Source organism: Lagopus leucura, unplaced genomic scaffold (assembly GCF_019238085.1).
Source record: "Lagopus leucura isolate 7727_CA_CO unplaced genomic scaffold, USGS_WTPT01 Super-Scaffold_100008, whole genome shotgun sequence".
NCBI lineage: Eukaryota > Metazoa > Chordata > Aves > Galliformes > Phasianidae > Lagopus > Lagopus leucura.
Window position 1 is genome coordinate 737,437 of NW_024962265.1, and position 22,722 is coordinate 760,158.

Below are 22,722 nucleotides of genomic sequence, written 5' to 3' on the forward strand. Positions count from 1 at the left end.
CTCTGAAAAGGCAATCAGGTTGAGACAAGATCCTCTGAGGACTATTAGTACCATTCTACATACAAATGCTAATGCCAACCTATAACCCAAGGCTTGCACACACAAAAGTTTTTCAAAAGATGGCCAGGTGAATTCAAAATTTAATTCTGATTACCCTGAGAATGACTTGATCTCTTCTTAAGAGAAGGACCTTCAGACGAACAGTGTGATGTTTAAGAATAGAGAATCTTACTTTAATTATTCACTCATTATACAACTGGGTGCCTACTCTGTAATGATGTGGACTGAAGCAGATTCAGAAGGGGAGAACTTGGATCTGGGTGCTGACTTACCCAAAGGGAACAAAAGAAACGTTCTATGCTTTATCTCTTGCACTTTTGGGGGATTAGGGAGTCACTTTTACAATACTCTAATAAGAAATCTAGTAAGAAAGTAAAAAAGGTCAAGTATGAAGTACTTACAGACTAAATCTAGACACACACACCCCCCAAAAAAGCACCCACAAGACGGGACAATGAATATGTACTTGAAAAGGAAAAAAGGACCAAAGCTGTAGTAATGAAGTCACTTCATTTAGATAAAGGCAGATCTCAGCAGAACTATTACATTCACATACGTGGAGGAGGTGAGCGAGCGCAAGAAGGGAGGGTGCAGAAAGAAATGAGGTAACTTCAGTTCACGTAATACGGAAGACAGAGTTTTGGGTCTGAGGTGAATGAGAAGAGATGCCCATGGGGGATGGAGCTGATGGTTACCTGGGCACCAGAGATGGGACAGGAGGGATAAACAGCTGCATGTTAGATTTTGCAAAGCGAGTTCTCAAAAACTGCAATACCAGTCAATGGAAAATACACATAAACCTGCAACTGCTGTAATTTCTACACCTCATGAAGACTGCAATGATGTTTGCATAGAATCATAGTCATTAAGGTTGGAAAAAAACAATAAGATCATCTAGTCCAACTGCCCACCCATCTCCATCATGCCCACTAACCACGTCCCTCAGTGCCACATCTGCCCTTCTCTTGAACACCTCCAGGATGGCGACTTCACCACCCCTTTGGGCAGCCTGTTCCAATGTCTCACCACTCCTTCTGAGAAGAAAAGTTTCCAAATATGCAACCTGGGCCACCTCTGGCACAACCTGAGACCATTACCTCTTGTCCTATTGCTGTTACCTGGGTAAAGGGGCCAAACCCCACCTTGCTACAACCTCCTTTCAGGGAGTTGCAGAGAGCAATAAGGTCATCCAGTGATCAGCATTTTAAAACAAGAGGCTGCAAGCACGGATGCTGGGTCTTCAATCATTTTGGGAGCTTATGATAACAAAATAGGAGTTGCTGCTGGAAGGCACCTACTACATATACCCATTCCCTAAACACTGCCTATCTTAAACCATGTTCTTCAATGCATTTCATAGCCCTGAAACACAGGGGAGAATATCATTACAAACTCAGGACACTATTCCACAGATGAATGCATATCCTGCTTGTCATTTTTTTTTAAGATTTCCTTCTTGATTTTTAATTAATCTGGACCAGTTCTGGGCACAATAATATTAATGTCCATTTTCTGCCTCCTGAAGAACTCAAAGCACTTATGGGGAATTCAGATGGGTTTAATTGTCCACATTGAAAATGTCACTGCTGTGCTAGTCACGGAGTTTGAAAAAGGCCACAAAGAACATGTCCAACCATCTAGTCAACTTCAGCTCCTCTTACAACCATGTAAATAAATGGGCATCTCTGATGTCAGCATAGGGTGAACTATGGCCAAAAAGGATGTGTTTGTATCTATGGGCTGTAGAGAGAACCTAGAATGAGGCTAAACCAGCCACAAATGTATGTGTGGTGCTGTGATCTACACCTTTCCAAGCTGCACCATGGGCAGCCTCATCCACAGCCTCTTGGAAGCCCAAAAGCAGATGTCCCATCGCCATACACCATGACTTGGGCAGGAGGCCACAAGCTGTGCTCCTACAGCAGCAGAACATTAAGAACATTAAGAGCACTTAAAAAGCCAAAATATGCAAGTGCCCAGGATGTGAAACGGTTTGCAATCAAAAATAAAACACGAGAGAAAGAAATAAAGGAGAGTTGATAGCATAATGGTTCTTCATGTGGTATCTCTGCAAATCAGAGCCCTTAAATAAAGGCACAAATCTGGGCTCTGATGTTAAGATATGCATTATATAACTATTTCTTTTGTTGTTGTTAATATTTGCTTATTTGCTTATATTTGCTTCTTATTTCCTTCTCCCCACAGTTTGTCCCTCATGCCTTGGGGCTCCATGCCCTACTGGGGACACATGGCATATGGGGATCGCTGTCTCAGATGGCATCATCGTGGATGGGAACGCATGCTTGGATCATTTACAAACCATTCCCCAAAAGACAGCAGCCACCCTCACACTGTGCAGGAATGCACAATGATTACATGGCTTTTTCAAAGGAAGGATAAATCCATTAAAACCCATTAAATGATATTTTTCAAAAACAATGTCTGAGACACTCCTCGTAGCTCCATCCTGGCTGCTACAAGGAAGGACGGAATTTCTCACTCTCCAAATGGAACTTTATAGGGTATTAAATAAGCACCCTCAGCACTTATCTAAATCTTTAATTAGTTCTATAATATACTGATGATATCAAGGCTAATTAAATTTATACAGATAAAGAGCAATGAAATTCTAACCAAGTGAGCTGGAAAGTACATATTAAATAGTAAATTTAATGGTTAAAGCAGATAAATGCAGTTTTAAATAAAAAAAATTAAATTCAATTTGCATGTTGTATTAAAATTGATTTTGAGTGTGCAAATGATTGGAAAAAATCTTTTAAATATATCAGTAAAAGTGCTAATCCGGCCTGTTCAAATATCAGTTATTAATGCCAGCATTTGCAAATAAGCTACACACATTTGCATTTTTACTGCATATAGTAAAAAGAAAAAAAATTATCTATACCATATGCCAGTTTATAAAGAATATTAAACAATTTTTCCCCTTGCCTCATGCATAAATGAGAGGAGATGTGGAAATGAATGTAGCCCTAAAGAAGAGAGTGTCAGCAGTTCGATGGAAACTACTGCAAAGATTGCTCCAGTCAGCAAAAAATAACACAATTTTAGCTACCCTCTGGGAACTACCATTACTGGGAGGAAAAAAAGCCAATGAAAAAACAACCAAACCCAACAACCAGTTTTATTTAGGATCAAGTGGCTTGGAACCAGATAAAAAAACCCCAATGTTGTAATGGGGGAGATGTTCAGTGGTGCATGTTTGCTGATTTCTAATATAAAGGGGAATGTTTGGTAGTCACCGATGGGTGAAGGACACATCTGCTTGCTAGGCAGAACAGGATGTAACATGTAAACTGCGAGGTCCACCAAGCCAATATCTGCCTGTAGGAGGCTGAGGTTGACCGTAGATGCTTCAAAGGAGGCTTGAACCACTCGCTGCGGTCAGACAAATTGCCAAAAAATCCTTGAAAACTCCCATTTATTTTTTTTTTTTTTCTTGCCATCTTTGTTCATTTGGTTTGAATGCTGTAGTAGCTTCAAGAGTTAGGAAATAGAGCTTTTATGGCTAAGCTGATGTAAAAATCAGTGTGCTGTCATTTGTTTATTGAACACGTTGATGCTTCCCATGCAAGAGTCCTTGTTTTTATATTCACTTGCCTCATAGCACTACTGTGTTTTCTCCTGGTAGCACCATCCATTATCCTGTGCAAGTCTAGAAACCTCTGTGACTGAGGAAGCACAGAAGAACAGAATCATAGAAACCTTAAAGTTGGAAAAGACTACTAAGATCATCCAGCCCATCCACCAACCCATCCTTCCAGTGTCCACTAAACCACGTGTCTCAGTGCCACATCTACCTCTTTCATGAACACCTCCAGGGAGGGAGACTCCACCAACTCCCTGGGCAGCCTGTTCCAATGCCTCACCACTCTTTCAAAGTTTTTTTAATATCCAGTGCATGGATTGCTACTTGCTCAACACTGGGCAAGATCTATCCAAGCAAACAGGATAATAAAACCATACAGCAGCCTCAAACCTTACCCATGGGCACATCAGCAAGGAGTTACCACCACCATGACCTAAGGGGATTGAGGGCAATGACCTCCCACCTATGAATGGACAAGGAATGGTGCGAGGCCAGTTCATTCTGCACTAAAGTACATTATACTGAGTTGAAGTGCCATATGGAGGTTGGTTACTACAAAGAAACCAGGCAACCAGTGTGGATTTAATGCCAGATTTTTAGATGGTCAGAAGCTGTGGACTTTATGTCTCCTCAATGGAGGAATTAAAGCTTAAAGGCTTCAGCATTCTTCTCCAAGCCTTGTTTGTTGGCCACTGCCCACATGAACATCTCATCACACTTAATACGCCAGTTCTCAATAATTCTGATGCTTGGAAAGCTTCAGATTTGCAGGCTGGATGTATTTATGGCCAGCTGTTACTCATTTGCTCTAGCAGCAATATTTTTGGTTTGAATTGTTTCTCCTTCTCTAACATGCCTAGGGCAAAAGAGGGGAAAGTCACAGCCTCTCTACAGCACTGTAGTGGGCAAAGCAAGAAAGTCACTTTCAATTACTACTTTTTAAGTCTGCTTCTCCTGAAAGGAAGAACATTTGCTTACCCCGGAGTGAGCATGGATGCTGCTGTGCACAGCACAACTGTGGCTTCTCCTGCCTGTTCTTGGTGAAATTTTACCTCCAACAATCTCAACAGATCCATGCCAGGATATTTTTTTTGCTAGGCAGCACAAGCCTCTTAGCATGTATGATGAAGCCAATCATCAAGGCAATGCCAGAGCAAGGTAAAACCCATAGCCATGGCTGTGGTTTCTATCTCCATTCTCTAGTGTATGGGAAAAAAACAAACAAACAAACCAGATCTGCTTGTCTTTGCTTATTATTCTTTAGGTACAAGCTGCAAATGTTACGACCTCACTGCAAAAGGTGATGGCTACATGGAAACAGCTGGTCCCTATAGAGTGAGGAGAGAATCCCAGCACTGTTTCTAAACTGATGGAGTAGCTCACAGCCATTAAAAATAGAGAATCACCCTGAATCATTAATTTTATCTCATTCCTGAAATGCATCTTCTCATTGTACAAAATCTTGACACTATTGAAAGAACTCTGCTGTGAACACTGGACCTGTAATTTTTTGTATTAATTCATTAACTTTCTCCTTCAGTTCAATTTGTGTATCTCAGAGCACTTAAATACCATTTACAGCACATCTCTGTTTTATGAAACAGATGCTTTTATGCTTTGTGGTTGAGAAAACTATGGTCTGCTGACATTAAGGGGTCAGGCTGAAGCCCTTCGTGCTTGCAATAGCCTGGATATCATGGGATAACAGAATCATTAAAGTTGGGAAAGCCCTCTAAGACCATCCAATCCAACCATCAACCCCTCCCCACCATGCCCACTAACCATGTCCCTCAGTGCCACATCTCCATGTTTCTTGAACACCTCCAAAGATGATGATTCCACCATTTCCCAGGGCAGCCTCTTGTACCACTCTTCCCAACAGTCCATTTTTTCTGACTATCCAACCTGGTACAACCCAGTAAAAGCCATCTCCATGCTGATAACCTCCCAGCAGGGCCAGCTTCACCACGAGTCTCAAACTTGGAATGTCCTCCAGAGACAAAAAAGCACATTTTCCTGGTGATTCTGAGAATCTGCCCATTTGCATGCTACAAGTGAAGGCAGAACAAATCTCATGCAGCGTGCCAAGCAGTTAACAGATTGCAAAAAAACACAATCATTTACCAAGTTGTGTTGGGCTTAAGAAAACAACCGAGAACACGAAGACACTGAATCTTATTATAAAATGATGCATTTTACATATTGCTTCTTCATAATACAAGCTGTTCCTCGTGAAAGCGTGGAACTTGCTATTATTTGCACCTCTTTTCTTTTTCTCTCCGTTTTTGCACACAAAACAACACAGTGTGGAATCCATCTCTAATGTATGACTTCTGTACGCACTGGAGGGACTCACTTCATCTTTAGAAGTCAATGCACTTACATGACACTTAGTGGGCAATATTGGTGGGTGGTGAACGGTTGGATTAAGTGATTTTAAAGGTCTTTTTCAACCATAATGACTCTAACAGTCCCTGACATGACATGCCATCTGAATTTTATATCCTGTATGTACTGTTTGATCTCAAATCTGGAATACAAATTGTAAAATACAAGGCAAGATTTACAGCCTTCAATGAAATCCAAGTAAGAGATGACACACTGCAGATCATTTCCTGAAGGTGATACATATTCATGTATGCTGGCATCATAAGTATAGATTCAAGCACAGTGGTCTGGATGTAATTATTTTAATATCTTGCTAAAATACAAGAATTAAGACTTTCAGTCTTCAAGTGAGTGCATGGATTTCTCTTGGTTATCAAGCCCAGGTTCATTACGGGACAGATTTAATTGCTGCATCAGAGTTTGTGTGTTGATACTCTGCATCTGATGTGTGAAAGTTCAGGGATGCCAATCAGTCACAGTGCAGATGCCACTCTGCAAAACGTTCCCAGACAGTCTCCATCTGTCAGATATGGTAATAGTTGCACTCAATCAATAATTCACCTCCTTAACTCTGTGTTTCCTGCATCTGAGTCAGAATTTTTAATGTCAGCCTCACCACAGGACCTTCCTTGGGCATACAAGAACTGCCTGATCTGCATTCCCCTGTGGGATTCCGTGCCCTGGAGTCAGTCACCTTTTGCAGCTGAAGAACCATTCTCTTAGTTTACTCAGTTCTTTCCTGATTTAGCTGTAAAAATCACAGCTTCCCCTTGCAGTGAGCATTTTTGTCTCGTAGGTTGGAAGCCAGAGGGTGGTTAGGACATTCAAACCAAAGTCCAGCTCACACGGAACACAGCTTATCTGGGAAAGCTCTTGATGAAAGCCACTAAGGTGGCAGAATACGAAAAACAGAATGCTACCGTATGAACTTGAAGAGTTCAGTGATGACCTGGAGCTGATCTTCCATGATCCAAAGCTGCAGCAAGGCAACTTGCCGTCATATGAAGCAACTTCAAGCCTGTTCTCTAATCAAGAACATGATTAGAACCCAAAGCCAGGAGATGGCCTCATTGGTGGTCTCTGTGTGAGGCTGTGGATTCTTTGTATACTGATCAGTGGTCCCTTGCTCTAGAGAAAGGCTCTGGAGAACCCATAGGAAAGCAACTGGAAGTGAGAATATTCCCTAGCAGGAAGACAAATTACCACCCTAATTGTCAGTGCTTTAGTATTGCTGAGAAAGGAAAGTTCCCAATGTAATCAAAGATGTTTGCATAAGCCCCAGCTCTCAGCATCTCAAATGTGGAACAACAGCCTTTGAAATTTCACTGGCCAACTCAGGTTTGGAATGTGACACAGGAGAAGAAATCCCAGTGATACTGAGAGTGTTGCACACCCTAATGGCTATGTCGGAAACATCACCCAGAATGGCCTGCAGATCCCTGGGCCTAAATGATCCTCATTCTGTGGATGGCAACACAAGGAGCATAGACAACCTAAGGTCCTTGAGTTTCAGGCTAGGTATTAGGGAAAACTTTTCCAAAAGAGTGGTCAGGAACTGGAACAGGCTGCCCAGGGAGGTGGTGAAATCACTGTCCCTGGAGAGGTTCAAGAAATATATAGATATGGTACTGGGAACCTGGTTAGGGGGCAATATTGGTGGTAGGTGGATGGTTGGACTTGCTGATCTTAGAGTTCTTTTCCAACCTTTATGATTCTGTGGTTCTATGTGTTCAGTCCTAAAGCAGTTGAGTGTGACTGCTATGCCTAGAGCACATGACAAGGTGAGCACATGTACTTGTACAAGCGTATTTCATAGAATTATTTCATTTCTCATAGAATCATAGAATGGTCTCAGTTGGATATTGGAACATGTTGGCACAGTGTTGTTGGTTACAGGGATCCTAGGGTCTGCTCATCCCTGCAGGATAAGACAAGCACCCAGGGAGCTGCCATGTAATGCAGGGTCTACTAAAAGTCCATCTTCTGGTGTCCCAAATCTGTGGCCAATAGCACCTGCCCAGAGACGAGCAGGTCAGACAGCGATCAGAGAATCACAGAATCATTAAGGTTGGAAAAGACCTCTAAGATAACAGTCCAACCATCAATCCATCCCTGCAATGCCCACTAACCACGTCCCTCAGTGCCACATCTCCCCCTTTCTTGAACACCTCCAAGGATGATGACTCCACCACCTCCCTGGGCAGCCTGTTCCAGTGCCTCTCCACTCTTCCTAAGGAGAAATATTTCCCTAATATCCAACCTGGATATATAACAGTGATGATTCCCTGGACCACTTTCCCCATCACTAAGTACTCGCTGAGTCAAACAGATGCCTCCAAGACACTTGGAGAAATGCTCTTACTTCTATAGGCATGAGCTACATTTCTTGGACTTCCTGGTTATGGAGAGATTCCCATACATAACTGAAAGGAGATGGAAACTTGTCTGGCTCTGCAGTGTGACTTCTATACTGCACCCTTCCATTCAGATGTCTTGCTCCTCCCTAACCCCATCAGTATGGCATGACTCAACCAGGCACTTTGCTCATTTTCCCTCTGACAGGAATTGGCCCTGTGCCACTGCCGTCCCCTGCTCTTTTGCCCTCACTCACGTGACTCTGAAAACCACCCTTTCCAAACTGGCCATTTCTCTCCTATCAGCCATGCCCTGCCAACTGGTACACCTTCCAGGTGAAGCATTTCTGATTCCTGGGTGCCAGCACGTACACTCTGCTCCCCGGCTCAATCTAAGAGACCCCTGAAAAAGATACGACTTCAGTGCATGGAAAAGTGATGAGTGGCAATTCTTAAAAAAGGTATCACACTGCACCAATATCTGTGGCTTCTGAGCAGATTACTGGGTATGAAGCATTGCAGTTTCTAATGAGATCTGACTGACAGGGTAAACCAATCTGCTACTTAAAGACTTGCGTGTGTCTTTCTATCTGTGGGGCTTGTGTTAGAAAGAAGCAGCCTACTGTGAAAAAAGCAGGACATTTTTCTAATTGCTTCCATTTGCAGGCTGGAGGTAGGCAATAGAGATGCATTTCAAGCTGACAATCCAATATTTACCTTTATATCAGCTGCAGACAAATGTCTGGGAAGACTGTTCTTTCCATACTGATGGTCTTCCCTTTCCTTGCCTTTTTTGGGGGGAGGCCCACACAAACTTCTCTTCTTATGACATTTCTCCTTTCTCTAATAGCTGTTTTCTGTACATTTATGTGGAAAGTCCCCCGGAGGGTAACGACACCTGCAGCACAACTGCACACCTGCAGAACCTGCCTTTAAGCATGGAAGCAGAAGGCAGTTTCTAAAAGCTGTTTTTGGAGCAGTATTTGTGAGGGCTCAGACATGGGGCTCGCATTCACGTATAACATCCCATGGGATGTGTGTTCCCATGGGATGACTCTGAAGGTTTCTGATCTGCAGAGGATCTGCAGCCTGGATCCAAATTTTGACCTCTTTTGAACAGTGTCATAGAATAGTATCATCACTGAATCATAGAATGGCCAGGGTTGAAAAGGATCACAATGATCATCCAGTTTCAATCCCTCTGCTATGTGCAAGAGTCATCAACCACCAGACCAGGCTGCCCAGAGCCACATCCAGCCTGGCCTTGAATGCCTCCAGGGGCATCCACAACCTCCTTGGGCAGCATGTTCCAGTTTGTCACCATCGTCTAAGTGAAAAGCTTCCCGCTAATATCTAACTTAAACCTTCCCTGTCTCAGTTTAAAACCATTCCCCCTTGTTCTATCGCTATCCACCCTAGTAAACAGCCATTCTCCCTCCTGTTTATAAGCCACCTTCAAGTCCTGGAAGGCCACAATGAGGCCTCTCCGGAGCCTTCTCTTCTCCAAGCTAAACAAGCTCAGCTTTACAAGCCCACTCCTCCTTTTCAGCCATTCTGCTCGTGTCTTGAATTAAAAACCAGCATGTGTTTGCTCTGCAGGGGAGCTGTGCCACTCCATGCAGCACACACATCGGTGAGAGCCGCACCAGCTGAATGACAGCCATCTGCCACCAACGTGTGAGTCAGGACAACAGGCATTGCCAGGCAGTATAGGGATGTGCCACAGCCATGCAGGAATGGAGAAATGCTGCGGTCCTCAACAAGGGCTGGAAGAGAAGTTGTGGATGCCTCATCATCCTTGCAGGTGCTCAAGATCAGGCTGGATGGGGCACTGGGCAACCAAATCTGGTGTGGGGCAACCAACTTATGGCAAGGGGGGTTGGAACTTGATGATCTTTAAGGTCCCTTTCAACCTAAGCCATTTTATGATGGCATCGCTTTCTATTTTGGCACCCTTCTAAGATCATCTAGTCCGACTGTTCACCTACCAACAATATTGCCCACTAAAGCACATCCATAATGAACCACATCTCCACAGCTCTTGAACACCTCCAGGGATGGTGACTCGGACACTTCCCTGGGCAGCCTGTTCCAATGCCCGACCATTCTTTCATGGAATTTTTTCCTAAAATTCAACCTGAATCTCCCCTGACGCAACTTAAGGCCATCACCTCTTTTCCTGTCAGTGTTACCTGGAAGAAGCTGACCCCCACCTCACCATGACCTCAGAGGGCAATAAGGTCTCCCCTCATCCTCCTCTTCTCCAGATTGAACAATCTCAGTTCCCTCAGCTGCTTCTCATAGGACTGTGCTCCAGACACCTCACAGCTTTGCTGTCCTTCTCTCAACATGTTCCAGGGGCTCGATGTCTTTCTTGTAGAGAAGTGCCCTAAACTGAAGAAGTACTTGAGGTGCAGCCTCACCAGTGCTGAGTACAGACAAATGATCACCTCCTGTTCTGCTGGATGCAATCTTTCTGATACAAGCCAGGATGCCACTGGCCTTCTTGGCCACTGGGCACACTGCTGGCTCATGTTCAGCTGAGCATTGACCAACAGCCACTGATCCTTTTTCTCTGTGCAGTCTTCCAGCCAGTCTGTCTCAAGCTTGTAGCGTTGCCTGGGGTTGTTGCGATCAAAGTACAGGGCCCAGAAGTTGGCCTCGCTGAATTTCAGGCCACTGATCTCAGCCCATTGAACCAGCCTGTTCAGATCCCTTCTGCAGAGCTTTCCTACCCTCAGACAGATCTACACTTTTCCCAGCTTGGTGCCATTTGCAAACTTACTGAGGGTGCACTCCATTTCCTCATTCATGTCATCAATAGAGATATTAAACAGGATGGGACCCAATACCAACCCCTAAGGAACAGCACTCCTGACCAGCTGGACTTAACTCCATTCACCACCACTCTCTGGGCCTGGCCATGCAGCCAGTTCTTTACCCAGCAAAGGGTGCACGTGTCTAAGGAATGAACTGCAGCTTCTCCAAGAGAATACTGTGGGAGACAGTGCCAAAGGCTTTGTACTGCAGGCCTGGGTAAACAAAACGACCCAGTTCCAGTTGGACAGTCAAAATGTCCTGAACTTACAATAAGTGGCTGCAGTTCTACACGTAGCTGGTCAGTATTTCCAGGGAGACCAACGTCACTAAAGGTAAAAAGTAACAAGAAAAACTTCTACAAAGAAAAATCCTTTCCCTTTAATTACCATTAGCAATGCAGCATGACAGAAAGAGATAAACACACAGGCACCTACACAAATAAGGAGCTTGGGAACATAAAGTAATTACTTTGATTTTTTTTTTTTTTTTTCCCAGCGACATTCAAAACTTATTAGTCTCAAGAAACCACATATCAGCAAAAGACTGTCACCTCAGGGATAAATGAGGAATTTGTAATTCATTTCAGGAGAATATATCCTGATGCTGTTAATGCAGAATGGGAACGCGCCGTGGCCAAGCCTAAGAGCCAAAAACACTTCTTAAAAATGTTTATTTGCATCTTCCTGAGCTTGTGTCCCTGGAAATGTGAATGCAGGCTTTGGATGGCTGAGAAGTTCACCTCCATTGATTGTTTCACTAACACACCAAGAACCAAGCGGAGAAAGTCAATGAAGTCTCTCTGTTTTTTCACTCCATTTCCAGTGTAGGAAAATTGAATTAATCTCTTTACTTGGAGCAACTCAAACAACCACATGAAAATCATTACGGAGGCCGCTAAAACCTCTATCTTTAAAGGTTACAGTGCGAAGATTAAAAGCACCTCCGGGAAAAAGCGAAATGGCTGATCAAAATTCAATGTTGAGTCAACAGCAGAAAGCCTGGGCAGGACAGCTGCCTTCCAGCACACAATGGGTATTTTAAGATGCTCCTGCTATAGGGAGCAATACCAGCAAAGAGAGGATGTGATGTGATTTTGCACATCACGACGTTTGGACACTGGGGATGTAGGAAGTGCCAAACAATTTCAGGCCCCCTAATCCTTTTAATAAGGGGCTGCTACCTGGAGTAAATCCTCCCAAGGGTGCTTACAGATTGATTTGCACATCTGCAAAGTCACTTCAGCTGCTGGCAGCTGCTGAGGTGGCCCTGCATCTCGTTTCAATTGGTTTAAAGAAGTTTAGAGAATCACAACCTAAAGGTGCTCACTTTTCACCGCTCACTGTAAAGGACTGAGGGTAACCAGCTCTGATGGAGACATGGCTGTGGAGCTAGAGAGCAAGTATTTATAAGCTCAGTGGGTCAATGTCTGTATCTGAAAGTTGAGGCTTGGATGCCTTGCTGGACATGAGTGTGTGTTCTTTGGGTTTCTAGGGCCTCTTTTTCTGCAAAATGCCTGGTGAGTGTTTTAATTACAAAGCTAGCAGAATCCCTTCCTTGAGGAATTCATAATCCATGCATGCACCAAAGGTAGGGGAGGGACACGCTGCCATTACCCGGTGGTTCCAGCCACTTTCTTTCCATCTCCATGTGCTCAAGTGCTCTCATTATGCAAAAATTACTTAAGGACAGACAGGAGAAATGTCATCCCCCAAGAGTCAGGTCCTTTGCTTCTGAACAGCTGGCAAATCACCATCTTGGACTTTTTTTCTAATGGGAAGAAAGAGCAGCAGACAAGGCATTTCCCATATACACACAGTGAATAAGAAACCTGCTACTCAGCAAACTTGAGAACAAAAGTTGTCCATCCTCAGGCTGGAGTGAGGCCAAAGATGGGGAGGGAAGAGTAATAATGTCTTCTGCACAAGGATGTGTTTGTTCCTTCTGCTGCATCCCTGGTGCTACTTACAGCAACTCTCTTATTGACACCTGATATCTTAACTTAATTTAAGGCAAAGTTCAATTTTCAGGAACATTATCATTTCAGAGCATTACACCTCATTTCTTTGTTTGCTCCCTCTCCTTTGATTGTGCTAGCACAGCTGTTTGCAAGGCCTGCTGTGAACCAGACCAGGGAGCTGATCCTGCCAAAAATGAGGAAAAAATAATGTAAAAAGCAAACCATATCCCTTCTCCCCCCAAGCTGGATCATTTCCCCTCTCTAATTTACTGTGCTGCACCAGTGCTTGCTATGCTGACATAACCAAAAGAATGGGAAGAGGAAGATGGCATCATGGAGCAATACGCAATCACCATCCACAATCTCTTTTATTACCTCTGCAAAACAATACGTGTTTTGCAGAGGTAATAAAATTGAAGGTATCTCAGAGGTAGTTTTTGAGACAAGAGAAAGTACCAAGTGCTGTTCTGGGGGAGGAGTACTTTGGACAAACCAGAGGTGTTTGGACCCATTCTCATCTGGTGTTCATCAGGATGCTATGAGGTAGGAAGATCATAGGATCATTAAGGTTGGAAAAGACCTCATTCAGTCCAACTGTCAACCCATCCCCACCATGACCACTAAACCACGTCCCTCAGTGTCACATCTCCACATTTCTTGAATGCCTCCAGTGATGGTGATCTCACCACTTCCCTGAGCACAGGTCTGCTTTTGAGGCAATACCTGGAGATGATGGCTGTGAATCCACAAAAGAAGTGCATTTCCTGGCCTTGGCAAGGCTTCCTTTCCCAAAATGATGAACCTGGACAGAGAAAGATGGCTTCTGAGCCCTGCAAGGCTGAGGGATTCAGAGTATGAGTTCCCAGTGCTGTGGTGAGATGACCTGAAAACTACTGAAAGACTTCAAGATGCGCTGCCTTTCCTGTACATCTCAGTGACCCAGTGTTCAAAAGAAAAAACTGTCCAAACTCTTTTCTTAAACACTGATGGATGTAAAGCTTAAACCTGAACTTCAAACTCTTCATCTGAGGAAAGGATAAAGAGTCTTTTGGTTCCTGGCCCTACAAGGAGATGGGGTACACGCACAAGATTGAAACACCTGATTTTGACACAGTTGTGCCATGTAGAAATACTTGATTCACAATGAACAGGGATCCATCTGTGATCCCCAGTCTTCTTCCAGTCTATAACTGGCATCTTACTGCAAATCTATTGTATTGCAGAGTCAGAAACTCCAAGAAGTATCTCTATAAAATGTCATGAAGGCATAAACTGATGCCTTGCTAAAACTCATAGCAGCTGCAGATTTAACTGGAAATTAAACTCTGTGGATGGGTGATTTGTTCCAGCATAGTTTTCATGCACATGTAGTGGGGTGGCTGATTGGGATGCATGGGGCATCACCCAGCAGCACCCATCTGGTGAAGCACCATATGGGGAAGCAGTCTCTGGTCTCCCAAAACAGGGGAAGAATGGGAGAAAGGACAGAGAGTCATCAAGCTGAGGGATGTTTTTAATCCTTTATAGTTGGGATTTTTGGTTAATGCAGTGAAACCACTAATTACAGCTAATTAAACCTGCACTGAGATCAAAGCTCAGTGGAAACTACAGGGGGGAGAAAACAAGGGAGAAAAGAAAGGAAAAGAAAATACAGATTTTGTTGTAAGCAAGTCCTTAATTGAAAACTAAAGCAGCTTTGTTAATTAAAAACAGCAAAACCAAAATGAGGGCATGCTCCACAGATACAAAACATGAGTCCAGCACTGAGATGGAGATAACACATCTTTCCCACGCTGTCAGTGAAGAAAAGCTTTTCTTCCAGAGCCTGTTCTGCTTCTGGCTCCTCCATATGGATGGGGTCTTAGGATCCACATTACAAACTCTGGTTGGTGAGCTTTACCTTCCACAGCACTGACCACACTGGGCTACGAAGTGAGGAGAGAAGAATTCTTCCAGACTAACACATATATAGCTTTTATGAACAAATGTTTTTCTCTCTAACACTGAATCAAGAGGGATGGATCAGAGACCAGCCTGTCTACTCCTACGTGCCAGAATATCCCATCATTTAAAAAAAAAAAACAAAGGGGGTTCAACCCATACAGCTGTACAGCCCTAATGAGACACCATAGGACAGGTATGTGTGCACTTATCCAGTATTGGGAGCCACACACACTTTCCAGCCATCTGCTGTCACTGCCATGCAGGGAAAGAACATTTCACATGTGTTGAAATTCCACCCCAAATCTTAAAATCCATCAGTTTGGGAGAATCTCATGGCTCTTTCATGACGGAAGTGGTTCTGCTGTACTTTGGAACCAAAATTCCTTTCTCTGACATGGAGAAGAGGTGATGACTTAGGTTAACAGGGACCCAAGATTTTAGGCAATGGCTGCTCCTTGTCCACAGGTAGACTTCAGCAATTTTAGCCACAGCCCTGTGCCTGGTACCAAGTCTCATCCCTTTCTCAGCGATTAATATTACAGTGGTTGGCACCCAAGTTTTGTAATCAACCAATGTGAGTTTTATTCAAACAAAATAATATTAAATGGCCCACATTTGCTGTTTTGAATACTGTCCAGTACTGAACCACAAGTGAAGAGAGGTAGTGGAGGAGTACTGCAGATGGACCTGAGAGCAGAAGAGCAGTTTGCCAATGAATCAAGGGGATCCAAGTTCCAATCTGCTTAACCTGGGGCTCAACGTGCACAAGTTCATGTATATATCAAGACGAAAACCAGGAAGAGAAATAATATCAGGCAATGAAAAGGACTTAGAGCACTGGGATCTCTAAGGCACATTGGCTTTCCTTACCCTGTGCAGCACCCAGTAGATGGCAGCATGTTATTGCTTATTCAACTTGCATGGGACAGCATCGAGCAGGAGGCATAAATCTCTCCTAACTCTCCGCATTAAACAAATCCTTTGCTGCTGGTCGTTGCAGGAAAGGAACCCAAAACACTCTGTAATAAAGCCTCCTCCAAAATCCTGCTCCTCAAAGGGCTGGATGGGACAGCCACCTCCGTGGATGTCTGTGTTGAAAGCAGTGTGCCTGTTTGCACTGGGAATTTTAGCACATGGTCATTCTCTGCCTTTTGTTACCAGCTGAGATAGAACAAAATCTAGAGAGTCTATACCCACTCTGCTGCTGTGATTCATGCAAACTTACAAGCAAAAATTAAGGGTTTTCTAGGTGCCAGAGCACAGCTCAGATGGATTTGCTGATTCCCAGTCCTCATTTACTTTGAAATCAGTGCAAGAATTGGTGCAGCTCTCCCCTGATGCTGTCGGTGGCTGTATGGGTGCAGGGAAGGTGTTTGCCCCAAGGATGTTAGTATCCAAGCATTTACACCATAGCATCACAGGTATCACTGGGGGAATGTGGGCATGAAGGAACGGGGTCAGAGCAGCAGTTGCAACTGTATTTTGCTGGGAAGAGGAAGCAAAGGTCATTTCTCTTTTGTGAAGAGCAAAAATTCAAGCGGAGTTTGTATACGGACACATTTGATCACAGGTGTCTGAACTGCATTTCAAAGCTTTATTCACGTCCTGTCTGAGGACAACTGCCTGACATGCTGATGCCTTCTCCCTGTGCCTTTGCACTGTGGATTTCTCCAGCATGGCCAGGATCCACCAGCAGGGACAAGGTGGGTGTCACATTATTAGAAAGACGTGGCCAGAACCAATGACCCTGTTAACATCTTCAGCAGCAGGAAAAGATATTAGTGGTCCTTTGGGATGGATGGTCACTGCAACTGCTAGCTTGAATGGTAGCAGCAGGGAAACAGCCCTTAGGTGTACAGACAGCTCTGCTTCACTGTGAAAGGATGAAGGATGCTTTCAGACCCAATAATGAAGAGTAGCACCACTCAAAACCCATCATCTCAGAGGTTAGAATTATACTGCTTTGTATGAAATAGCCACATTTCACCACCAGTCCCCTCCCTTCCCTCAGAATCAACTCCATTAACTTTTGGGAAAAGGGCAATGTTATCATTGCTATGTGCCTGAAAAAGTGGTTTTTTTTTGTTTTTTTTTGTTTTTTTTTCCCAATGGAAAATGAACATCTAAGAACTGAATGATATTTTCTGTAAGGATAAGTCTCAACAGAAGCCTAAGCCTTTTTTGAATGTCTCTGATGAAATCTCTGCATAAACATGTAATTACATTTCAGGTGGATAGAGAGGAGGTAAAGGAGATAGACAAGAAAAGATCTGAACTGGAGTCTGTATTTGCAAGTGAATTCTATCCCTGTAATGACAGAAATCTAAATCTGGGTCTGAATCTTACCAAATGTGGAGGTATTCAGAATCCATGCTCTATTCTAGACTTCGCAGCATGTGATCAGATGCTATATACAGAAAGAAAATACTACTTTTTCTTTAATATAGTGGTGGATGTCCTAATAATTGTCTGCATTTCTGCTGGCCTAGATACGGAACACACATAAGAGAAAACCTTATTCATATTTGCAGGAAACTTAGCGACTAATACACGTCCTTTTGTGACACCTTAGCAGACAGAACCAGCCTATTTTACCCTTTCTTCTTGTGGTGGAGATACTCTTTGCTACAGCTCACAGAGCTTGGCAATTTCTTTCTTTCCATTGGAAATGTGCTCCAGCTCTGCTTTGTGATGCTCTGCAGAGAGTTTCCCTCTCCACTCTACCTTGAATGGAGAATCGCAAAGCAAAACCCATCTGAAACAGATTCTTCCTATTCCATGGCATTGTTCCCAAAGCAGCACATGTTGCCAGAGCCTGTTGTCACCTGCAGGTTGCAAATCTTTTGAAGAACGTGGTTTAACCTGCAAGAGTCTCACCAGAACTATCTGTGTTACATGGGTAGGATTTTGCTGTGAACCCTCTACGTGACCTTGGCTTCAAAAGAGGAAGATCTTCCTCGTCCACCTTCCCTGATCGGGGTTTCTACTGCCTACGAATGAAGGGACATCATCTACTGGGACAGAGACGAAAGAGGAATACCAGTGCTCTGTGGAGCTCATAAATAGTCTTGAAGAATTGTCAAGTCATAAAGGTTGGAAAAGACCACTAAGATGATCCAGTCCTACCACCAACCATCTCCACCATGCCCACTAACCATGTCCCTCAGTGTCACATCTCCACAATTCTTGAACACCTCCAGGGCTGGTGACTCTACCACTCCTTGGTCAGCCTGTTCCAATGCATCACCACTCTTTCAGAGAAGAAGTTTCTCCTACTATCCAACTGAACATCCCTTGGTGCAACTTGAGGCCATTCCCTCTCATCCTATTTCCTCTGCAACTCTGCCACTGATCCTACATGTGAAATAACCACTTGCTCTCAACTTCCCACCTTTAAAAAGGCAAAACTGGTAGTCGGCCACTGCGCAGAGCATTCACAGATTGCTATATGAGAGAGATCACAGAAGCACAAATCACTTTTATCCCACACTGATGCTTTTTTATGCTTTTGGGGTGTGAATGGTTATGTTTATTTTACAGTTGGAATAGACCTCAGTAACTGGACTCCCTAGGGTAATGTGAGGACTTGCTCGGGTAATTGTATATTCAGGTGAGCAGGGCAGGGTTTAGATGCACAAGATGCCTTGTATATGTAAAAGGGTAATCCAGATAATGAGTATTCAGGAGCCATCTGTAGAACAAAAGAATAAAACATATTCTCTACATTACAGAAGTCTGCCCCAAAAGAAAGAGGGAAGCAATGCAGTCAAGAAAGCTAAAAAAAAACCAAAAACCACAAAACCCCACAAAAAAAAACCAAGGAACAAGCTGTTGAATTTGTATTATGGGAAGAAATCTGCATGGGAACTCATGCTGCTGTACAGAACAAGTACCTCAGTGAGCTCTCAGTGATGGTACTCAGCATCTCAAATGATGCAGGAGAAAATCTATGCGCCATGTAGCCCATACATTATATGAGTGCTTCCTATTGTGAAAACTGCTTGCATGATCATCTATCTAGCAAGACCAGAAGGGGGGAATGTGTTCCCTCCTCACCCTTCCCTTCAAACTCCACGTCAAATTATGCAGCACATAAGTCACAGATCTGTCATTCAACGCAGATTGCAAAGAGCCATAGGAAAATGGCCAGCACCAAGCCAGCCTCCAACAGCACTTGGTCAGCATTTCATTAGTTGGGTGCCAGTTTCTGTCAGCATATGATCAAGTCCTGTTCTGCCTGCCAAAAAACTGGGCTAATTTACTTAACACTTCAACAGATCAGGGGAAAAAAAATAATAATAATAAAAAATTAAAAAGGAAAGATTCAATTTGGGAACTTTATTCCCTGGAGAATTAGTAATGGATCTATTGTTCTCACTCTCTTCTCTCTCCTCCAGGCCTCAGCATTCATAATTTCCCCACGTCAATGTTATTATGAAAAGACAAATTCAATAATGAGATCATTCCCCATATGAGAGCCCAAGTAAATGAGGCACTCAGTCATATCTCCTCTCCCTTCTCTAAGGGAGTCATGCTTCTCCAGTAATTCAGGCTCCAAGAGTGATGGCCAAATGGTGACACCAGTGTTGGCAGAGGGTCACAGCTGAGCATCATGCAAAACTTTAGTCATCTGAGCTTACAAGCCATCAATTGCAAGTTCTAGGCTCTTCTTTTGGCTATTTCTTGGACCCAGCTGCCCATTGTGTTTCAGTATCTGAAGAGGATAGAAGAGGATAGCCTCTTCAGCAGGGCCTGTTCTGATAGGGCAGGGGGAAACGGTCTCAAACTAGAACAGGGGAGTTTAGATTGGATATGAGGAAGAAGTTTTTTACAATAAGGGAGGTGAGGCAGTGACACAGGCTGCCCAGAGAGGGGGTGGATGCCCCATCCTTGGAGAGGAATCCAAAGTAATGTTGAGCAGGACTCTGAGCAACCTGATGGAGATGTAGATGTCCCTGTTCACTGCAGGGGAGTTGTACTAGATGGCCTTTAAGGTTCCCTTCCAACTCAAATGATTCTAGGGTTCTATGATTGCTTCCACAGAGATTCAGACAACACAGCTCTGCTGAGTTACACCCTGTGATTAATGCCTCAAATGATCCCCCTTCAATGAATAAACCAGCAAAACAGAAAAGAAACTTGCAGCTGAGCTCCCATGTCCAGTTTTGGCTTTGGTATTGCTACAATTTTGGGAGCAACAGAACACAAAGGAAGACATGGTTTAAGTTTAAATTTTCAACAAACTGAAGCGTAACTCATTTGGGCAATCAGAGGCCCCACCTTCATCCAGCTGAAATTCCACACAGCAGTTGTATCTAGAAACATTTCCTTGCCTGAGTTTAGATGTTAAGAGAATCACATGAACAGAAATCACCCAGCATGAACACACCGAGCTGACGCTGAGCTCTGAAGGGATCTTGGCTGAACCTCCCACGCAACAAAGGGGGAAAGTGAATATTACACTTACCACTTCTGTACATTTAACTTCACCATACCACCCATCCAGTTGCATGGTGGGCATCACAATAATAACAAACACAATTAAGGCTCTTAGCTCACCTTGCAAAGTCCAGGTCAGCCTCACGTGACATGGTGATGTTTGTCAAGTTTTGCTGGAGGATGAAAATGTTCCTACACATTTTCTTGATGCCAGATTCACTGATGCGCTTGAAGTAGTGGGCTCCGTTGATAAGAATGCAGGAGATGAGGTGGCCCAAACCTGTAAAAGAAGGAAAGAAACAAATAATAAAATGAGTGGAGAAAGACATTTACTGGCAATAATTCATCATAAAACCTGGGAATGGGCATGGAATGGGTGTGTGAACTGGAAAGAGAGATACAGCAGACCGCTTCTGGAAACAGTTCACCATCTTCCTTGTGAATTTTTTGGCTTTCCTCAAGGTTCCCTTTGTTAGCAAAAATACAACAAAACAAAACAAAACAAAACCCTATAAAACTATACAAAACTATAAAAACTCGAAGTTGCACTATTGTAGCCATTGAGTTTTACAGGACACTCCCAGATTGATCAGCACACACCTTTCCATTCCTTTCTCTCCAGCAGATCAATGGACCACCACTGCTCTGACAAAATGATACTATTCTAATCTATTATCAAGAATGGTATTTTTCCCTGGCAAATTCTCACAAGAGCAAAAATGAGCTGCATTTCAATGCACTTGATGCACAGCTTCTCTGATAGTTTCTTTTGATTGAGTGATGTCTCCATCTTTCCTTTGCTACTGAAGGACATGGCAGGCTGCTAAAAGTCACAGGAAATCTCAGAATGATGTACCCACGCATGAAGCATTAAAAATAGAAAAAATGTAGCCCAATTCACTCAGTACAGGGGTCTGGAAAAGACTAAACATTGATTAGAAGTCTGAATTATGAACGTACGCTCATGCTTAGGCTTCCTAAATGCTGATCAGAAGAAGGCTAACAAGGCTTGCACAGCCTTCATCCCTGCCAGCAATAAAATGAGTGCATCTCCAGTCCTCACTCTTCTGATTTTGACATCATCACACCCTGGCACACCACTGTGCATCAGTGCCACAGATAAATACAGGGAGATGAACCAAGATGTGATTTATATTCTCCAAGGTAATCACAACAGATGAGACATCAGAAGAGCTAATGTTCTCAAAATTTAATTTTGGTATTGGAATGGCTACACTTTGGATAGGGTCTGTGCTATAACAGAGCTGTGCCTGCAATACATACGGCTTCCTGGTGAACTGTCCTGCGTGTACATCAGCCTACCCTTTTTGTGCTCAGAATGGGTTGATTGGTTCTATCAAAGACACTCAGAAATGGTAAAGAAGCAACAAGTTTCTGACTTATGTCTGCATGGGTCTCACCAATCAATTTGCTGTAGATGGCAACAATAGCACAGTGTGTGTTCGAGTCATAGAATCACAGAATCATTCGAGTTGGGAGGGACCCTTAAAGATCATCTGGTCCAACTCCCCTGCAATGAACAGGGACACCTACAGCTTGATCAGGTTCTCAGAGCCCTGTCCAGTGACCCTGAATATCTCCAGGAATGGGGGAATCCACCACCTCTATGGGCATCCTGTTCCAGTGCCTCACCACTCTTCCTTCCTGTAAAAAACTTTTTCCTTATATCCAACCAAAATCTCCCCCTAGTTTGCAACAATTTCCTCTTGTCTTACCCTGAAAGATAATACTTCTGAGCTCTGTGATAAAAACGAAAGATCATTTCACAAAACCAAACTCTTACAAACTTGTTGACAAATGTCTGACCTTCAAAGATGTACTGGAACTTGTGCTGCTGGAGGCTGGCGCTCATGGCTTCCTCGATGGCACTGATGTCCTTATTGAGCCGGACAACAAGGGGGTCATAGTCCATGCTCTCCACGTTGGCAACGATGGCATAGTTCCCTTGTTTAGCCAATGGGATCAGGTAGTGGAAGCAATGAACTCTGCAAGACAGAAGAGAGTGTTACAGCACAATGCCAACATTAAAATATCAATGGGTGTTACTCAGAAGTGGTTCTAGGCAGAAAAAAACATGATAGTAGGATGCTTATTTTCATGGAGAGAAATGCTAGCAATCTGTACGTTCAAGT

General features: G+C 43.5%; 1 protein-coding gene across 1 annotated transcript in view; it reads right to left on the reverse strand.

Moving 5' to 3' along the window:
* The window catches only part of EXOC4 (exocyst complex component 4), a 402,172-nt gene that overhangs the window by 8,047 nt on the left and 371,403 nt on the right, over nt 1-22,722 (reverse strand). Inside the window, exons 16-17 of the mRNA XM_042872752.1 lie at nt 22,397-22,575; nt 20,690-20,849 (exon numbers count right to left, since the gene is read on the reverse strand). Of these exons, the coding sequence (XP_042728686.1) occupies nt 20,690-20,849; nt 22,397-22,575 (339 nt within the window). The remainder of the gene's footprint in view (nt 1-20,689; nt 20,850-22,396; nt 22,576-22,722) is intronic.